General features: G+C 39.4%; 1 protein-coding gene across 4 annotated transcripts in view; it reads left to right on the top strand.

Moving 5' to 3' along the window:
• Positions 1-4,613: 4,613 nt before the first annotated feature.
• Positions 4,614-20,068, top strand: part of pam (peptidylglycine alpha-amidating monooxygenase) — a 63,283-nt gene continuing 47,828 nt past the window's right edge. For 2 of the 4 annotated variants that reach the window (XM_066650537.1, XM_066650536.1), the window contains exons 1-4: positions 4,614-4,673; positions 8,070-8,178; positions 15,619-16,295; positions 17,325-17,445. In XM_066650537.1, coding sequence (XP_066506634.1) covers positions 16,204-16,295; positions 17,325-17,445 — 213 coding nt within the window. In that variant the 5' untranslated portion in view covers positions 4,614-4,673; positions 8,070-8,178; positions 15,619-16,203. The remainder of the gene's footprint in view (positions 4,674-8,069; positions 8,179-15,618; positions 16,296-17,324; positions 17,446-20,068) is intronic. The other 2 variants (XM_066650535.1, XM_066650534.1) reach the window with 2 other exon arrangements.

Genomic DNA, 20,068 nt, shown 5'->3' with positions numbered 1-20,068 from the left:
CAGTATCAGATTTGTATTAATGTAAAGTATATAAAGTATGTAAAATACTGTATATTCAAGGTATTTCTCTGAATATATAGAAAGGTGATATTCACCTTTACATCATCAGAACAAATCAGTGCACAGCACAACGTGACATGAGACTTTCTGAAGTGTGAAGTCCACTCTGAAAACTTACATAAACATAATTTTAGCATAGGAACTACTGTATTTCTCATATCCTTTTATTGGCAGCAAAGCCAATGAACATGACTGGCTGTGTAATTACCATGAATGCTGTCCTGGCAAAGTGTCCTGGTACAAATCTCACTGTCTGAAAATCAGCATTGAGTATGTAGCTTTCACCACCAACGCAGTTCATATGTCACCATTCACACTGTTGTGGCAGACAGTTAATAAAGTGCAAGCAGTTGCTGCAGCTTCAATTTCTTTTCCAAGCTGTTCATCATTAGCTTATTCATAGTATATCCACTGTCCTCTTATTGCACCTATTACATTGGCCCTTGTTTTGGCACAACACTTTGATACAGAATGCTCTTAATTTGTCCATGGTGAGACTGTGAAGAATGACAACATTTGAAAGTCTAAGAACCTAAAGGGGATGCAAGCTTCTCTCTGCTGCTCTTAAGATTACTTCAATTGTACAACAATAAAATCTAAATTCTAACCTAATAATAAAAATCTAATTGAATTCTGCCCACTGCTTCAGTTATGAGTTTTGTGGCAAGTTTACAAGAGACAAGAGACACAAGACTATGTTGAGAAACACAGATTCATAAAGAACATAAATAGACAAACACAACTCATGTCTAAAATTCTGTGACTGATTACATTCATCACCCCCACTGAGTCTGGAGCAGTCAGCCTTACAGTGCACAGGCCTGTGAAATAAACAACAACAATAAACAACTGGAAACATAATGGCAATGAAGCCTAAGCCAAGGCGTCATGCTCAACATTCTAGTTCACTGAGAGAGAGAGAGAGAGAGAGAGAGAGAGAGAGAGAAAATATGGCCTTGAAAAATGTTACAGTGTTGAAGGTCAGTGCTGAGCATGAAATAACAATAAATGTATGTGTATTAACAGATACACCTAGGTTTCGGTCTCACTTCTCACCAGTACCCCCTGCAAATCCTTAATGCTACTTACAGTAAATCAGCCATACAACTGAGTCCAACAAGTAAACATGTCAAAAAGCCTGTCAGTCACTTTAGAAAACAAAATAAAAAATTTGCAGCACTGATTTTTTTTTTTGCACTGAAATTATGCATCTGAATAAGTCTGAATATAATTGCTCTTGAATAGAACTCGTGAATTTTCAAGAATACGTTTTCACTGTTATTGTTCAAGGTTAATAAATTCAGATAAAAAAAATTCAAGCTCAAAACAATTCAAACAATATATTTCGAAGTTGCTCAAATTCAGTAGACGACATTCAGATACCAAAATACGAGTTACAAAATTCAGATACACATCCGGGACACCAAGGATGAGCAATAGATTCTCTCTGTCACCTTAAATACTGAATTAGTTGCATTCTGTCGCCGCTAGATGGCGAAATACGAACACAACTTCCATACCGTGGAAAAACTACATGTTTAGCTTTCCACGGATATTACATCTTTATTTTCAAAGTGTATCAAAAATCCGAAAGGCTCGTTGAAGGCACAATATAACAGACTATTGATATCCTAAAGATGAAGAAATTTTACCGTGGATTTGTCATGGCCCTGTGAATATATAAAGTGACATGATGAATATCATCTAGCGGCGACAGAATGCAACTACTGCACCATTTAAGGTGAAAGAGAAAATCCAAATGAATCGATTGCTCATCCTTGGTGTCCCGGATGTGTACTCTGAATTTTTTCACTCGTATTTTGGTATCTGAATGTCGTCTACCGAATTTGAGCAACTTCGAAATATATTGTTTGAATTGTTTTGAGCTTGAATTTTTTTTTTTTTAAATTTATTAACCTTGAATAATAACAGTGAAAACGTGTTCTTGAAAATTCATGGGTTCTATTTAAGAGCAATTATATTTAGATGCATAATGTCGAAGCAAAATATTCAGAGGTGGAAATCTGAAGACTTAAATTCAAAAGCAGCAAAATTCAGAGGCATAATTTCACTGCAAAAAAAATTCAGTGCTAGAAATTCAAAAGTGGTAATATTTCAAAGTCTGATGAGACAGATTTGCTTCCATACAAAAACAACTGGGTACATATGGACAGGAATGACAAAGGTATTCACAAGTTAGAGTCACAAACAATGAAAGCATTTAAACTATACAGCTTACACTCACCGAACCACAGCGTCAGCGTTTGCTTCCACGCTAAAAGGGTGTCATGTGACATCACTGTCACACGATGGCGCACTTCTCTAAGTCTTGTTTTATTGCATTTTTGAGGCCATGATGTTTGTTTTTTTATCAACAGTGAGGATAATGGAATATTAAAACACAGTGCAGTCCTTGATGAGGTCACGAGATTATTTAAAAAATAATGTACGTAAAATAAGTAATATTTATTAATCAACAAGAATAAAAAAGATCACACCAGAGACAAAAATGACAAAAGAGAAGGTTTGACTCTGTAAACAATCTCCAACACCTAAGAAAATACTTTTTAAAAGCTAGATTAAATAACTTTTATTGTCTTACTGTTACACAACAGTCTGATTCCTCTAAACCTCATTCATGATCATTAGCAAATATTTATAAATATTTAAATTTTATCAGGTAATAATTCTTCAACTGAAAAAAACCAATTATGTCCCTTATATTCAAATACCCCACATTTTATTGTACATAAATAAAGTTAGAATTTCTTGTTGTATCATTCACTCCTCAGTCCATACTGCCTATATATGAACTGTCTTGATGATGTCATATGTAAAATACATTTCCACTTAATGTTCATGTAAATATTATTTTTAAGTTTGTATTGGTCCATTAACCACACCAATCTCAGAAAGAGACCTTGGTCCATAGTCAATCATAAGAAACACGTAAAAGTTTGCCCCTTAATAAAATATAATAGAATTACACAATCACTGAGAAATACGTATATCCTATATTTATATATCAATATGAACACATTGTTAAATGATATCATTTTATATAAATATATGAACATATGTATGTGATTTATAGTAGTACGTATCTAATACTATGCCTTATTCTGTTAGCCACTGGTTAAAACTGAGATATAATGTCATATTTATTTTAAAAATCATGTACTTAGACATATACTTATTCATTACCTGTACCATGGGAAGGCCCATCTGATGGCTTGTATTGTTATTGCACTCCTTCGACATAGAGCAATGCGATATTGGGTGGTGCAAATGACTTCATATTAATAGCTCATGTATTACATAGTCATGAATGAAGACACTGATGCTCGACACCTGATGCACAAAACTTACTGTTTTTGCCTGTATTGCTACTGTGGAAAAGGTGTGGGAGGATCGCATGGTGGGTAGAACTGTGTATGTGTGTGTGTGTGTGTGATAGAGAGAGAGAGAGGGGGGAGGAAGAGAGAGTGTGTACATGTTTGAGTTCTTGAATTTAGGCCTATCCAGAAACGCATTACATTTCTGAGCTTTGGGAGATTTAGCCAATTGAGTTTAATTAACGACAGATAGCTTAGTCTTCCCTGTTATGAATAACTAATTTCCTCTGGCCCTGTGAGACAGTCTGCTCAAATCTAATGAATAATTTGCTAGTGTAGACGAGACCAGAAACAGGACACAGCCTATATAATATTTGAGTATGGTGTTAAAATATTTACAGCCTTTAGTAAGTATGTGTTAAAAACGAATCTATCATGCCATGTTTTTAAATCTGACCTGGTCAAGTTTTGCACTGTGTGCCATGTGCTGTCCCAAATACAAGCAATATAACTGCTTTTACTATCTATCTATCTATCTATCTATCTATCTATCTATCTATCTATCTATCTATCCATCTATCACATACCTGTGCCATCAATGTGTTTTCATAAATATGTTTTAGGCCAAAGCTTTACACCAGATCTACAATGACAAATGTATCAGGCTGTGTATTGAGAATAACTTCATACAATTAATTTCTATACCCTGTTATACCAATGCGGACTGTAAAACAAACAAATAGGAAACCCAAAACGTTTACAGAAAATTACTTGTATTTCTAGAAAAATTTTCTAGTAAAATACTCTGAATATTTTGTACTTTACATCATTTTTAGTAACTTACTGTAATTCTATCCCATTAAAGTCAGAGTAAGTGAAAAATAAAATATGGACACCCTATTTTACATGGAATGTGTTTGTTTCAATGTTCAACAACAGGAATTAACACGAAAACTGTGAGGCCCTCCTTTCTCCTGTAGGTGTCAATTTAACCCTAGGGATGTTATTGAACCCTAGCTTTTGCTGCTGTAAACAAAATATTTTTTATTTATAGCTTTCTGACCTATAAAGCCCGTTGTTGCTCACGCAGCATTTGCTGTCGGTAATAAACGTTATTACACGTTTATAAACCTGTACGTGTCTGTGCTCACATATTTCCCTCCGCGTTCTGAATCGATTACTCAGGCTAGATTAGTTCGGCCTACCCTGGGATACTGGGAAATGAAGAGGGAGTGGGAGGACAAACTCAGTTTAGGACGGAGACAAAACAACAGAAAGGTAGAGTTTTACCGCCTTAACGCTCACTTTATTGGGTCTGTGTATGTACTTCTCTGTATAAAGTAGTTGTCATGTGTGGAGTTGGTATGAAAGAAACATCGTTGGTGAATGTTGAATCCACGACTTTCACTTCGCTGTTTTAAAGTTCACTCAACTTTAAACGGACGGACTGCGTTAATAAGAGCCGTGCTGGTGGCATCCCTTCATATTAAGGTTTTAAACGTTCAAACGAAATAAAAGTGCGTGGAAACCAGTTAATAATGTGTGGAAATTGTATTTTGTCCCGGGAACAAGATATCTAATGTGTGAGAATAGTTTTTGATCCCTTGTTAAGCTGTTCTTCGCCTTATGACCTCTTTTTCACTCACTATTTTGTCGTTCCCACGCATATTTAACGCATTCACACACATTATTTTATTTAGCAATTATGTGAGTGAATATTTATAGTTGAGCCTTCCTTTAAACAGCTGTCCTGTTTTTTGTTGATGTTGGTGATGTCTTTAGCCAGTTTATGGACAAAAAGCTATTGGTGTTGTTTTTGTTTTTGTTTGGCATGTTCATCACGTTCCTAATGGTAATTTAAAGACCACTTGAAATTATACTTATTATGTGGTAATAAGTAGGTTATGCCCCATTTTTAAGTTCGGTCATTCCTGGCCAAATAATATATTTAGTTTAGAATACACACATTTTGTAGCAGTATTATTTCCATTATATCAAACCATAGCACTTTAAAGCACAGTGGCTTTATATCTGATTAACTTCAGAAATGTGGCATGTGCAATATATTTTGACACCTGTACAGTTTCAGTGTCTCAGAACATAATTAGGGCTTTGATGACCTGTTAGGCAGATTAAGAATTAACGTTAGGAACTGTCATTATAAATTCTCTATGTCTTAAAACCTTGTGCTAACACTCATCATATCAACTACTTACTCATATTAGCAGCTGGCAGAGAATTTGACATTGAAGCAAACTGAAGCCTGCAACACAAAGGAAAGCTAGGGAAAACTGACCAGAATGTAAGTAGGTATATTGTCAATTAAAGGCAGGTGTGGAACACAAGGAAAGATCTGTACGATGAAGGAAATTCTCTGAACTGATTTTATGCTAGCAGTAAAAGCAGAGTGAATCTCCTGTATAACAACAGTGGGTCAGAGTGTTGGTGCACCATTCTAGAGGGAGGAGTCAGAAGTAAAATTGACCTGCAAATTTATCATAACATTTTCCAGAAGTTTGCAGAACAACATCTGCTTAAGCCAGATGTGGCTTGAAGAAAAGTGCTATGTTCAGACGAAGCAGAAATATAACTCTTTCGCCATAATCATTGAAGACTTTTAGTTAAACACATTATTCACCTGTCAAAATGTTGGTGGATCTGATGCTTTGGGGAAGACTACACATTGCATTACAATATTTTCTATGTGTAGTTTTTGATTAAGCTAATCTTGGCCACAGACTCTCTGCCGAAACACAGACATACTGCCAAACAGACATAGTGTCTGATCACTTTAGTGTGCTACCCAGGCACACAAGCTCCAAGGGGCACTACTTCTTTCTTTATGGAATACTGAAACAGCAGGTCTGTGATTGGTCATTTAGTGTATGAGTTAAATTTCCTCTTTTGTAATGTTCTTGTGCAAGTGGCGAAGGGCACCAGACTCCCTTGAGAGAGTCTGGCAATGGTAGGCTACCGTTAACCTAATCATTAATGGAGTTTAAAAGAGTGTGGTCCACTGTAGAGGTCCTGTGGGGTCCTGGCTGTTTGCTGGTGGGGCCAGGGAGTGCTAGCAGAATGTGTACGGAATTAGATGGACTGCAGTGCAGGTTGATGTGTGTGGGGGGGGTTTGATGTTGTGACTGATTGGTGTACACACATACACAGATATAGACACACACTAACACAAATTATAATCCTTGAATGAAGTTATATATTATTTACTATGATCACCACAGATTCTACTCCCATGTCAATTTCTAACAACAAAAACATGAAAACATTCCCAAAAAATCTTGTATAATATCTTCTTATTCTGTTTTCCTCCTATTTTTGTCATTTCGACATTTTTATAAAATGCTCTGTACATCTGTCCAATTATATTGTTATATGTAGTTTGTCTGGCTGCTTGTCTGTCTCCTTGTCTTGTTTGTCTACCCACAGTAATGAGGGGGTGTCAAATGAAAAAGATTTTGTGGAAAGCAGCCAGAAACCTCCAGTGACGTTGGGAGTTAGAAATAGATTTCAGTGTTTATTTAGAGATTTACCTGGTATCGAAACCCATATTTAGAAAAATGAGGAAAACTTCCCATCAAACAATTCTTTCAGGCTTTGTAACAGTGGTGCTCTAATAAAGTGTAGTACACAAATGTGTCTCTGGTCTGTTTGGTTAGTATTCATGTGAGGCCTGTACTGATTTGGCGGGTGAGTGGTAGATTTTAACTACATTAAACACTTCATTCATTCATTATCTGTAAGCGCTTATCCAGCTCAGGGTCGCGGTGGGTTCAGAGCCTACCTGGAATCATTGGGAGCAAGGTGGGAATACACCCTGGAGGGGGCGCCAGTCCTTCATAGGGCAACACAGACACACACACACATTCACTCACACACTCACACCTACAGACACTTTTTGAGTCATCAATCAACCTACAAACGTGTGTTTTTGGATTGTGGGAGGAAACCGACGCAGACACAGGGAGAACACACCAACTCCTCACAGACAGTCACCCGGAGCAGGAATCGAACCCACAACCTCTAGGTCCCTGGAGCTGTGTGACTGCGACACTACCTGCTGCTCCACACTGCCGCCCACATTAAACACTTATTTAAGGATAATTTAATAAACTTTGGTATAAACTTTGGTGGGGATTTTAAGCATCATATAACGGAATGTTCTTTACTGTGATGAAGAACAAAAGCAATGCTACAGAGGCAGTGAAGAAGCTACTCTTTTTTTCACGCTTGTCCAATCGCAGCAGCTCAAACTCCATGGTTGCTTGCGTATGTTCAGAAGGTGCCTGACTGTCGGAGGATACATGCAGCTGTTACCATAGTTTCCTCCTGGTCGACTCCTGTGTGTGATGATGATGTCAGCAAGCACGCTGAGCTGAGCCGCCTCTCTCTCTCTCTCTCTCTCTCTCTCTCTCTCTCTCTCTCTCTCTCTCTCTCTCACTCACTCTCTCGCCCTCTCTCTCTCTCTCTCTCTCACACTCACTCTCTCTCTTTCTCTCTCTCGCACTCGCTCTCTCTATCTCTCTCTCTCGCTCTCTCTCTCACTCAGTCTCGCTCTCTCTCTCTCACCCTCTCCCTCTCTCTCTCTCTCTCTTTCTCACACACACACACTCACACCCTCTCTCACTCTCTCGCTCTCTCTCTCTCTTCCCCCTCTCACAGTCTTGCGCTCCCCAGCGACTCACTGGCAGTAGAGAAGCAGCTGTCCTCTCTCCTCTCCTTGGCTTTCTCTCCTTCTTCTCCGTCCTCCAGAAGCCGATGTGACAAGCAGGTAGGCAAGCCTGTCTGCGGGCGTCTCAGCTCTGTGGACAAATTCTCAGCACTTCTCCCCACAATGTGGACACCCCTGTCTGTTGCTGTGGCTTTTAGGGCTTAAGCTGAACTGAAATTTTGCTCTGCATGAAGATTGTGCTTCGTGACGAAGATGTACAACATGTTTGTCCTCTTGTGTCAGAATTTGATAGCTGTTATAAATAGGTGAGGATCTATCAGTTTGTTGCTGAGACTTGTGTTGCCATTTTCTTGGGGCTATAGAAGAAAAAACAACCATTTTTTCCCAGTCTTGGAGCTATCTGTAGAACCTCAGTGCTGTGGCTGATTGATGTTTGCAGTTACCACTGGTGTATGTTGCTGAGGAAGCTGCAGCGATCAATAGAAATCTCCGTTATGAGTTTTAAAGTGGTTTTATGTGGGTTTCTTTTCCTTCCACTGACAAATATTCTATATATCTTCACCCACATGTCCACAGCTATTTACATCAAACTTATGCTTCCATAGTGGACTATTTCAGGAAACAGTGTGGCTTCTTGAGTAGACGTAGAGTAATGCTCTTATATCTGTATCTTGTTGGGACAATTGTGGATAGAGTTTCATATACTTTGTGCTGAAAATATCATTCTTCATCAACTTCATACAACATTAAGTGAGTCACGTTGGTCATGATATGTTTAGCCCGAGAGGATTTTTAAACATTCAGTTTTTAAGGTCTTTATGAACTGAAATTATTCACATGTATTGTTTTGCATTATATTTCACTTAAGGATGTTTGGTGACCTTTGAGCCTTTTTGTTTCCTGTTTATTTCCCTTTGGTCAGGAAATAGCTTTTGCCTTCAGGCTCTGTTTATTCACACCTTCTAACCTGTCATACTTCAGACTAGACCCGCTTTAAGAGGGAGCTGCCTTTGACTAGAATTTTTATGATATTTTTATGGTGCTACATTACGAGTAAAAACGAGGAGAGTGCTTTATCAGCATGTTTATTTGTTTATCATGGTGGACTCTCATTATATCTGCTACATCTATTGCAAAATATGTGTTTCTGCTGTTTGTCTGTTTCGTAAATCATCCTTTAGTTAGACATTTTAAAAGCATCTGTCAGTCTTGTTGCTTTCTTGTGCACTAGAAAACAGAAAATCAAAGCAATATGTGGCACTTATTTCACTTCAGACCGAGCTGTAGATTTTATGGATTGGTTTCTTCAGACGAATAAAGTGGATCAGGGTTACATCGTGGATTGATCTAAATTTAGAGGATGAGTCATGTGCTGTTATTCTTAGTTATGTATGCGCTACACAATGTTAGGAACACACTTGCCATACAATAAAGTCGAATATAAGCCCTTATTTCTGTTTGGAAGGTTTTTTGTTTTCATAAAGCATCATTATGTGGGAGATGTTTGAGTGAGTGTTTGTTTGTTTTGAATCTGATGCTCTGGAATAGCTCTTTTTCCCCTGTTTTCCCTATCACCTGGATTTGCTTTACAATAATATTGACTTTTTTTGTCAAATTATAAAAAGACCTTTTTGAAAATCACTGTAATTTCAGCTTTGTTTCTTTAATCTGTTATTTTTTTCATCTATTTATTTTTTCTGTTTATATGTGAATATGATTAATATAAACTCTGTTTGCTTTATTTGCATTTATTGTTCCCTCTTCTTATCCTATCGCTAGTTAAACACAAGCCAGCGGTGACGGTTGAGCTTTGTATTATCTCGAAAAGTACACAGTGATGATGCTTTTCTGTTGACTCATTGGCTTTCTGGTTGTGAAAGAGCGAGGCTGGTGCCACTTTGGCATATGGACGCTGCCTGCTGGTGGACCGGCCTTTCTGCCCCCAGAGCTGCTTGGCAACATGAAGGGTCCTCTGTCCCCCATCCTTCTCTCTCTTTGCCTCTCTGTCTCCTCCCTTCGTAGACTTTGCCGCATGGCATGGCTCCATGCTCCCCGCATTTCATCCGCCTCTGTGCTCTTGGCTTACTGAAGCTGCATTGGTGCAATGGGACAGAAGCGTCAGAGCCATTCTTAGTGCAGACAGACTCCTTTATTCTGATGTTTAAATGTGCCGTTAAAGTCCTCATCTCTTGCTGGAGAATGTGAGGAAATCCAGACATTCACAATTCAAAAGAGAGTTCCAGGATGGGACCTGAATCCTGCTTGGATGGCACCTCATATTTAGAGCAAACAAGCTAATTGTTATTAATTACTTGACAATCGACCTTTCTCAGCAGGCTCTGCCACTAATCTGGTTTTCATGGCACTTATTTCAAGTATGGACAGACTTTAATGAATGCTGGAAAAAGTGCTATTCAGCTGGAAGAACACTTATAGGGACACATTGTTTACAGTTGCTGAGTACAGTCCTCTATAAGCCGTGCAGCTGAGCTGGAATAAGTCACTGTAACCAATATGAAGTAAGCAGGTTTGTAATGACCAGAACAAATATGTCACCACTAGTGATGCATAAATACCATTTTGTGCCAACCGAGTATGAGTACAATTATGTCTATGTACTTTCCCATACCAATACTTACTTAGACATAAGCCATCAGGAGCGTTGTGTAATAGTGTAGTTATTAATTAAAACATTTTGTTTAATGAAACATTTTATTGTTTATTTCTGGAACTGTCCAACTTTTATTTAGCATTTTCCCACATTACACCACCAATTTATTTGAATACTATCAATAAAGTGTCTATCTATCTATCTATCTATCTATCTATCTATCTATCTATCTATCTATCTATCTATTATTGGCAGTGTTTATTTAAGAGCAGCACCTGATCTATGGCATTGGATCGAATTCAAAAATAATTTAATTTGAGGAAAAACCACGTCAGGCAATGAACAATGCTGCCAGTAACAGGAAAACATTTCCCGGTAGGAAAATCCACTTTGAGTGATGAAAAATCTACCTTTTTCGAAGTATACTTTGCTTGGGTTGCCATCACAGATTGTGAAATAATTTCAGATTGCCAACAGTTTGGGTTGTTTGCTCATTAGCGCAGCAACGTGCACTAAGCACAAGGTATTGGATGTTGGTATCGGAGCCTTGTTTGCGATTACTGATTACTGTGCGGACTGAGCTAATCAGTTCAGGAACAAATACAGGCAAAACCCAATTATTAAACGCTAATAATGTATAAATATTGTTCAAATAAAATCATTATACTATAAAATATGTAAGGTACATTGCCTATATTTCTGGGCCAAATATGTTCACTGTCTTCAGTTTCAGGGCTTCCTTAATTGGCTGGACAATACAAGAAAAACCAAAAGAGGTACATTGAATCTGTCCTAACATTTTGAACTGTTATGTACATACAAAATGACATTTAAAATTGCTAAAATGCTTTGATAGCTCATAGATATGAAGCGTATAGCTCACACGTTGGCTCATTCACTCAGTCAGTCACTCATATTTAACGATTTCCTACACAAAACTGATTTAGTGCTATATATCAAAGACACTCTATGTCCTTGTTTTTTAATGCGTTAAAATGTCTGATTAAACTGAATGTGATTTTTGACAGAGTTCCGTAAATCTTGTCTAAACTTGAAACAGTTCCTTTGGGAGAACGTACTTGTGGGCGGAGCATGGAGAGTACAGACTAATTACAGTGTCACTAGAGCAAGTTTAACACATTCAACTCTTTCGTCAGTTGTGGAGTTGAGTGAGACAAATGCCAGTTATTTAACATCCAGAAACACATCTCTCTAAGTGCCCCTCTGAATGAACAGTGCGTGGGAAGACCCTCATCACAGTGAGTCGGGTGGGCTGATGTGATACTGGATGATGGATTGATGTTACAGGGAAAAGTCCTTATTTACATAACGGAGGGCACGTAGGCCAGCGTGCTGTCAGTCTGCCGGATGTCTGCAGTAACTGGAACGTGGCGGAGGAGCCAGGCAGAGTCCAAATGAAACAGCAGTCACGTCTACAGAACTCAGTCAAGCACTAAATGAAGAAAGTGCTCGAGCCACTGCGTTTGACAAATGTTTGATTTAGCTACAGTGCTGCGTTGTCATTTTGGGAAAGATAAATTGCTGATGGTTGTCTGGAGAGCGAAGTCATGCTTGCGTATATACACTGGAGTTTTTGGATGCGCCCTGAACAAGATGGTTTATTGTTTATTATTTAAAGTGAAGGGAGTGTATAAAAAACAGATGGCTTTTACTTACTAGTTTTTATTGTGTTACACTATACAGCTAATTACTTAATTACACATTTTATTGCAGACTTAAATAATTACATTTACCTTATATTAATATTGGTTTCTCCCTTTTTATGACTTTTTTCAATGTGTTTAATTGCAAACAAACAACACAAACATGGCTAAAAAAACATTATCATTCTTCACAGCAGTAATGTTTTAATAAATGAAATTATTGATTGAAAATATAGAATTTGAATCTAACATAATATCTACATTTAATTACTGCCCAAAGACAGTCTAGTATCTCCCAAAGTTTTCATTTCAAGCAGTTTTGGAGAATTTCTGTTGGTCCATTCAATATGAAATTTTGACATAATGCAAAGGACAGATGCTGTATTCAAACAATCTAGTAAAGTAAAAATGGGCAAAAATGGAGATGTTCTTCATTCAAGTGAGAGATACTTTTGGTGTTGCTGTGGTGACAGTGAATAAGGATAAACACTATGCTCTGGTTATCTAGCAACCTGATTTCTTAACATCAAATGGCCCAGAATAGAGTGTGGATGAGGCAGCTAGAAGGCATTACGTTAATTTCCCTCAGTGCATGTGGAGAGGATTATTCTGCTAAACAGTCCTTGGCATAAGGAGGGTAAGCCCATTTCTGAGGATCTGACAATCTCGCTCTTCTCTACATTTTCTCCCTGAATAGACTGTTTTCACAGCCATTTGTTTGTCTCCTCTGTGTTAGTCCCCCCCACTCCTCTAACTCAGTGGTACAGGCTATTTGGCATCTGCTGTTGCGAAACAAGTGTGCTTTGTTATGTTCTCACGACTAGAGCATCACCATCTGTTTTCACATACAGTTAATTTCATTGAGGCGGCTGTCCTCTCCTGTTGCTGCACTGAATGTACCTGCATTATAGGGATGTGGAGTATATTCTTCTGTATTCTTTAGGGCTGGAGTATGCTAGAGTTGTGTGTATGTGTACACATTTATATGCCTGGTGTCTGTCTGGAGGATTAAAAGTTACATAGATTGTCAGCCAGTTCTAGACCAAAACACCTGGGAAAAAACTTCCTTGGCCACTTCGCTATTAGCTGAGTAGATTACCTTTTTGTTAATCTTGAGCTTATGTGGGAACTGTAATGCATGGACACGCTGCATTATTATTTTGAATATGTAAAAGGCCAATATAAAATAGGGTTGGACAACATGGTCAAAAATAGTTTAGAACAACAGGTTTCAGCACGTGTTCCTTTAAATGAGGATGAGCCACAGTTCTCTTCAGCGTGGGCACACAGGAGTGAAAAGCGAGGAGCAGAAGCTCTGTTTTTTGTCATTTTCCAATATTTAACCAGTACACTTATTTCTCCACAGTCTTTGTGTTTTCCTCTGTTTAACATTGTCTGTTTGCTCTCACAAAAGTGCGGGTCAAGCACTGTGGAGACTGGAGATACTCAAATGGGGAGGCAGGATAATTCTAAAGTCTCTGCGCTCTAACAAAAAAGCAACCCAAATGAGAATGGCTCATTTTATCCCATGTTTACTGACTTAGGCCACAGTGTGTGGGTTGGTCAGCTCCAGATCCCCAAATTAATGTGCAAACAGACTAAAGAAATGACCTTTCCTTAATGTGTCCTCTTCAAAGAAACAATTTATTTAAAAGATTAATTAATTAAATATTTTCATTTTCATTCATCTTTTAAAGCAGACAAAATGCAAAAGTGTCACATGTAAAAACGTAATCATATACAGGGGGTCCTCGACTTACGACGTTGATCCGTTCCTACGTCGCGTCGTAAACTAATTTTCGGTGTAAGTCGGAACATACGTACATACTGTACGTAAATAACATCCTGTAAGCACTTATCCTATCCTAACACCTATCCTCCTCGCTCCCGAGCCACGTAACCGTGTATTCTTCTGCCGCGCACACCAAACACGAAGTTCGCGTTACGACGTTTACGATGCAAAACCACTTAAGTCGAAACAAGGCTTTATACGGTAAATGGGAGATGTGTCGTAACCACGAAACATCGTAACTCGGGACTGATGTAACCAGAGGACCTCCTGTGTATATATATATATATAAAATGTTGCATGAAATCCAATTAAACAGGGTCTATGTAATGAAATGTACAGTGTGTCAGGTTTAATTAAGTACAGGCAATTTCCACAATATGGTTAGAAAAGCAAAGTCATTATCACAGTAATAATAAATATGGTCCTATCAAAAAGAAAATGCACTGGAACTGAATAAAACAGAAAAATAGTGTTATTTCAAGATGATCTATTCCTAACCAACTGTGAAAATTCACCTGTGATAGCTTCAGTGGTACAGCTGAAGAACATAAGTTTGCCAATGATTTTTGCTTTCTTTTTACAATATAACATTAAAAGCATAATATTTCAAAACATTGCAGTGACTATTTTTCTTAGTATCATTCAGCCGCAGTGTTGCTGTTGCAATGAACCTGCCACCAATTGAAATCCACTCTGTAATCTAGTCATATTTACGTCTGTGTGAGATGATATGTAGTTGACAGCTGATCATTCAGCAGTGAGAGGAGACTGAGGAAGATCATTCCTTTGTTTTCAGCTTGTCGTTTCCATTTTGGTGATGCACAGCGAGCCCTGCCATGTGTAATTTGGCAAATTCACCGTAGTTGTCTCTCTTCCACACTCCAGACGGCTGTATTGCTTCCCAGAGTGCTGGTGATGTCTCCTCAGCCTGGTGGTCAACAACCGGACAGTGGTTTTATGGGATCCTTTTTGCTGCCAGGACCTGTGATTGGATTAGTGGACTCTGACAGAGGCTTTGTGTCTCCCTCTCTCTTGCTGTCTTTCTTTCTCTGTTTTTTTTGTCTTGCTGTGCTTCCACAGATGGCTCTTATCCCACTCTATGTATTTTTCATGGCAGACGAACAGCAGGACAGAAGATTTAGCTGCTCAGAGAGATTTTGGGACAGTGGCCCCTTTTCATAACCACAGTGGGTTAAAATAATACAGTGCCCTACAAAGGTTTCAGCAGAATTTAAAATCTACTTTAAAGGTTTCTTGCATATTATCTATTTCCTGTTTGCTCTGCATTACAGACATTACAGAGACAGGGCTATTAAATTCATTGTCCAGACATTTATCCAGACAGATTGGTTTTTATATTTGAGAAACATTGCAAATATTAATTCCAGGCTGTTTAATGGTGAATCTAAGCGTTTGCAGGGTAATGTAGCTCATCCACATTTTCTTTTCTTCCTGTGATTGTGTATCTCCAGGTCCTGACAGAACGCTTTGACGTCGAATGTGTGATATGAGCCATCCAACCTAAGGAGGAGTGAGAAACTGCACGTTTTCCCAGCGTCCTCTCTCTCTCTCTCTCTCTCTCTCTCTCTCTGTTTAATCCCACTTGCTCAGTCTTTGCCTCGCTGTTTCTCTCCCTCTCCCCTTCTCGCTCTCTCTCTCCCTCTTTCTTGTTCCCCTCTTGGTGACAGAAGGCTGTGCCCCAGCTGTCACAGTGCATCTGGGCAGCCCTTTGACTGACTCTCAGACACTTTCGAGCCGAGCGGAGTGAGAGAAGAGAGGGGGAGGGAGAGAGAACCTGAGGGCAATCCTGCTTTTGTTTGCATCCAAGGAGGGATTACCGAGGAGAAGAGCAGAGGTGGAGGTGAACCAGAAGGAGCTGAGAGCCTAGCTGAAGAAAGCGGTGGATACAGGGCGTAGCATATGGAGCCAGGGCAGGGTTGATGCTGTGAGAAGTGTGCCCAGCTAAGCTAAACGTCCAATCTACTGGCCATCAGCTCAGTGCTCTGACCTGACCCACCCAGCCACCTGAGAGAGAGGGAGAGCGAGAGAGAGCAGAAATGGGTGTCCTGATATGTAGCATGATTGTGCTTGCTCTTATTGGCCAAAGCCATAGCTACAATGTCAGAAACCCACTGGACAGGTTCAAAAGGTAAGAGAGTGGTGTTATATGTTGACTACATATAAGATATATACATATACAAGGACTATCAAAGTACTTGCTTTCTTTTTTGGTTTTGCGCTGTATTTGTTAAAATATATAAAAGGAAATAAAATATTTGGGTGGCACGGTGGCGCAGCAGGTGGTGTTGTAGTCACACAGCTCCAGGAACATTTGTTCCTTTGAGGAGTTTGGTGTGTTCTCCTTGTTTCCGTGTGGGTTTCCTCCGGGTGCACCGGTTTCCCCCCACGGTCCAAAAACACACGTTGGCAGGTGGATTGGCGACTCAAGAGTGTCCATAGCTGAGAGTGTGTGAGTGAATGTGTGAGTGTGTGTCACCCTGTGAAAGATTGAAGCCCCCTTAAGGGTGTGTTCCACTTGTGGCCAGTGATTCCGGGTAGGCTCCAGACCCACCGCAAACCTGAATTGGATAAGTGTTTACAGACAATGAATAAACGAATGAAAATAGTTGTTTGACATCTCTTTTCAAGCTGTTCAGATATGTGAAAACAACAAAGTAGTTACATTTCATTCATTCACTCATTATCTGTAACCGCTTATCCAATTCAGGGTCGCGGTGGGTCCAGAGCCTACCTAGAATCATTGGGCGCAAGGCGGGAATACACCCTGGAGGGGGCGCCAGTCCTTAACAGGGCAACACAGACACACACACACACACACACATTCACTCACACACTCACGGACACTTTTGAGTCGCTAATCCACCTGCAGCATGGGTTTTTGGACTGTGGGAGGAAACCGTAGCACCCGGAGGAAACCCACGCGGACACGGGGAGAACACACCAACTCCTCATAGACAGTCACCCGGAGCGGGAATCGAACCCACAACCTCCAGGTCCCTGCAGCTGTGTGACTGCGACACTACCTGCTGCGCCCTAGTTACATTTCATTCAAATAATAATAAACATAAACATTAAAAAGCAGTAATGTAGTCTATTCTGTGTTAATGCAACTTTAACAGGTGTTTACATTTACACCAGTGGTTTCCTTTATGTTCAGATTTCAGGATACACCATGGTCTGACCCAAATGACTGCACCCACACCAGGCAGCCTTTTGTCTTGTCCAACACCTTTAACTTCTCACTGGACATGCGCATGCCAGGCGTCACTCCAACAGCGGTAAGTATCTTCAAATTTTGGTTGCTCTTTATGGGATAGTTTATGGACACACACACACACACACATATTAAGGATGTCTGAGATGTTTAATGCTGAGTATCTTTTGATATAGTGTCTTGAGCTGAGACTGATTTTTTCCTACATAAAAATGTTGCACAGTGCACACTACATACAGTTACATTAGGTACATTACAGTTATTAAAATCAATGATGACAATGAAATAACTGCAGTGCATTAAAAATATTGCCTATTTTTTTATATTTATTTATTTATTTATTTATTTACCAAATTACAATGTAAAGAAAAGATGTCTTTATCAATAACTTGCATAAATTCCTGTGAATGCAGCATTGCAATTGTAAAACTAGAACAATAAAAATGAGTTATATAATCAGTACCATACCAGACACTGTAGCTGTGTCCTGCCACAAACTGTGCACTACAGATGTAAAACAAAGTATTGGGCTTAGATTCGTGCTCAAATCTGATACAGGTCATTTAAAAAATGTCTTGATTCGCACCAATACTGTTTCTTGGTGTTTATAAGGCAAAATTGGATCTGAAGTTGGGCTTAAAAGAGTGATTGAAAATTCATATTGATGCTTTATTTAGGAACTCCTGTTTTAGATTTTGCCAAAAAGGATCTGATGTAAGATTCTGTTTTGGTCACGTCACTGCACTGGAAAGCGTGGGGCTGGGATGCTGTATATGGCGGGCCTGAAACTCAGCCCCTCTGGGAGAGTGCAGCAGGGCCTGGGGTAGATCTTCTGCAGTGTTTGTGTACACCTTATTGATCGCACTGTAATGTAGTCGTTAAAGCTTGACTCATTGCTACAGACGAAAGCTAATTGCCGTTACTGGCTGGCTTGCCAAACGCAGCATTGTTTTCCCTGCCCAGCCAAAGCTCATCTCCCACACCCATGGGGAAAGGGAGGATTTTTTTTGAGCCTAACGATGTTGGAGGTGAATGTGGGAGCCTTTTGCGTTGGCCCCTGGCTTTATTGACTGAGCTTCAGCATGTGAAATTTTGAGGGGCTGGGAGGGGGCCATTGCTATTATTATTCTCCAAGCAGGTCTATGAGTCATCGACGAGTGATTCATCGCAGGCTCTCAGTGATAACTCTGCTGGGAGGAGGAAAAGGGAGGAAGATGTGGATGTAATATTACAGAGGAAACAAGACTTCAGCCCTAGTGGCCAGTTTTATCTATATTGAGCTATTGATCAGCTGGGGATGACCTTTGCTTGCCTCTGGGGGTGCCACTGAAGTTGTTTTTGCCTGCTGATGCTTCCAAATGTTCCCAGATGTTTGGGTTTTTGAACATTTGGGGTTTGGGCTGCTGTTCTCAATAAGAGGCTAGGGAAACATGTCCTGACTAGTTCTCTACCTTGGCTTGGGACTAGGGTTTAGGAGAACGGGGTTTCTTTATTTATTCTTGTTTGTAACAATGACGTGGTTGAACACTGATGTTTTAATGAATCAAAATCATTTAACTCTAAGTGCTGAAATGGGACACGTGAACAAAAATGATCAGGGCATTGTTCGGATAAGCACTTACATTGTTATCATCATTGTTGTCACTTTAATTTGTGTTATTCAAATAAAAGTGTTATTTTGGGTCAAATATTACGTGACTTTAACCCTTTTTTGGCACTAATTGATATATTTATTTTAAATATATTCAGTCACACTGCTGATATTTGTCCATATTGTGCAGCCAGACCTGGGGCTTAATAAACCTCCCGAGTTTGATCTTTTTAGCAGTGTTTGTTTGAAGATTTCTCCTGATATTTGAGCAAAAATAAGCAAGCCTGTGCTCCTGCCAAACTTCACTTACCCAATTGGCCCATATTAGCGCATTAGTTCAGTTTTGTTGCTGCAGAATGTAAACTCAGCCCCTGTGTGCAAATTGATTCAATCATGTTCTCCAGCAGGAAGTCAGAGGAAAAGATAGCCACAAGCTATCGGCCATAACCAGGCAATTACAGTGTTTCACTGAAAATGACTTGCTGTCATGTTTGTTATTAATATGTGGCTGAATGGCTGTTTGCAGTCAACACACACACACATTAGCACCACTTGGTCTTCCATCAGTGACAATGTCCTCAGTGTAAGTGTTGGGCTGATGGAGTTATTTTAAGAAAATGAGTTTTGACTTGACTTGTTCGAGCTGGCTAGCTATAAAGAGTTCAGGGTGACAGAGAGGGGAGAAAGAGAAGCAGTGAGAGAGAATGAATGAATGAATGAATGAATGAATGAATGAATGAGCAAGTGGGGGCGGGGTGCATTGAGAAAGTGAGTTAAATGGAATTGGTGTAAAAATGTAGACAATGTTTGCAATAAAGGGAAAGACAGACAGAGAGAAAGAGGGTGATGGAGTGAGAAATAATCAGAAAGAGGAGAGTGACAGAGTGAGAGTGAGGATGTTCAATAGAACAAGTGAGGGATTTGAGAGAGAATTGGTTAAAGGGATTTAGATTTAGGAGATAGAGATAAAGAGGAAGATAGACAGATAGAAAGAGGGTGATGGAGAGAGAAATAATCAGAAGAGAAAGTGACAGATGAGAGAGTGAGAGAGGAAGAGAAAATGTCAGGGAAAGAAAGACAGACAGGAGAGAAAGAG

Source organism: Hoplias malabaricus, chromosome 18 (genome assembly GCF_029633855.1).
Source record: "Hoplias malabaricus isolate fHopMal1 chromosome 18, fHopMal1.hap1, whole genome shotgun sequence".
In the NCBI taxonomy this organism is placed as follows: Eukaryota; Metazoa; Chordata; class Actinopteri; order Characiformes; family Erythrinidae; genus Hoplias; species Hoplias malabaricus.
The sequence above is the reverse complement of the archived record's forward strand: the minus strand, read 5'-3'. Positions and strand labels throughout refer to the sequence as shown.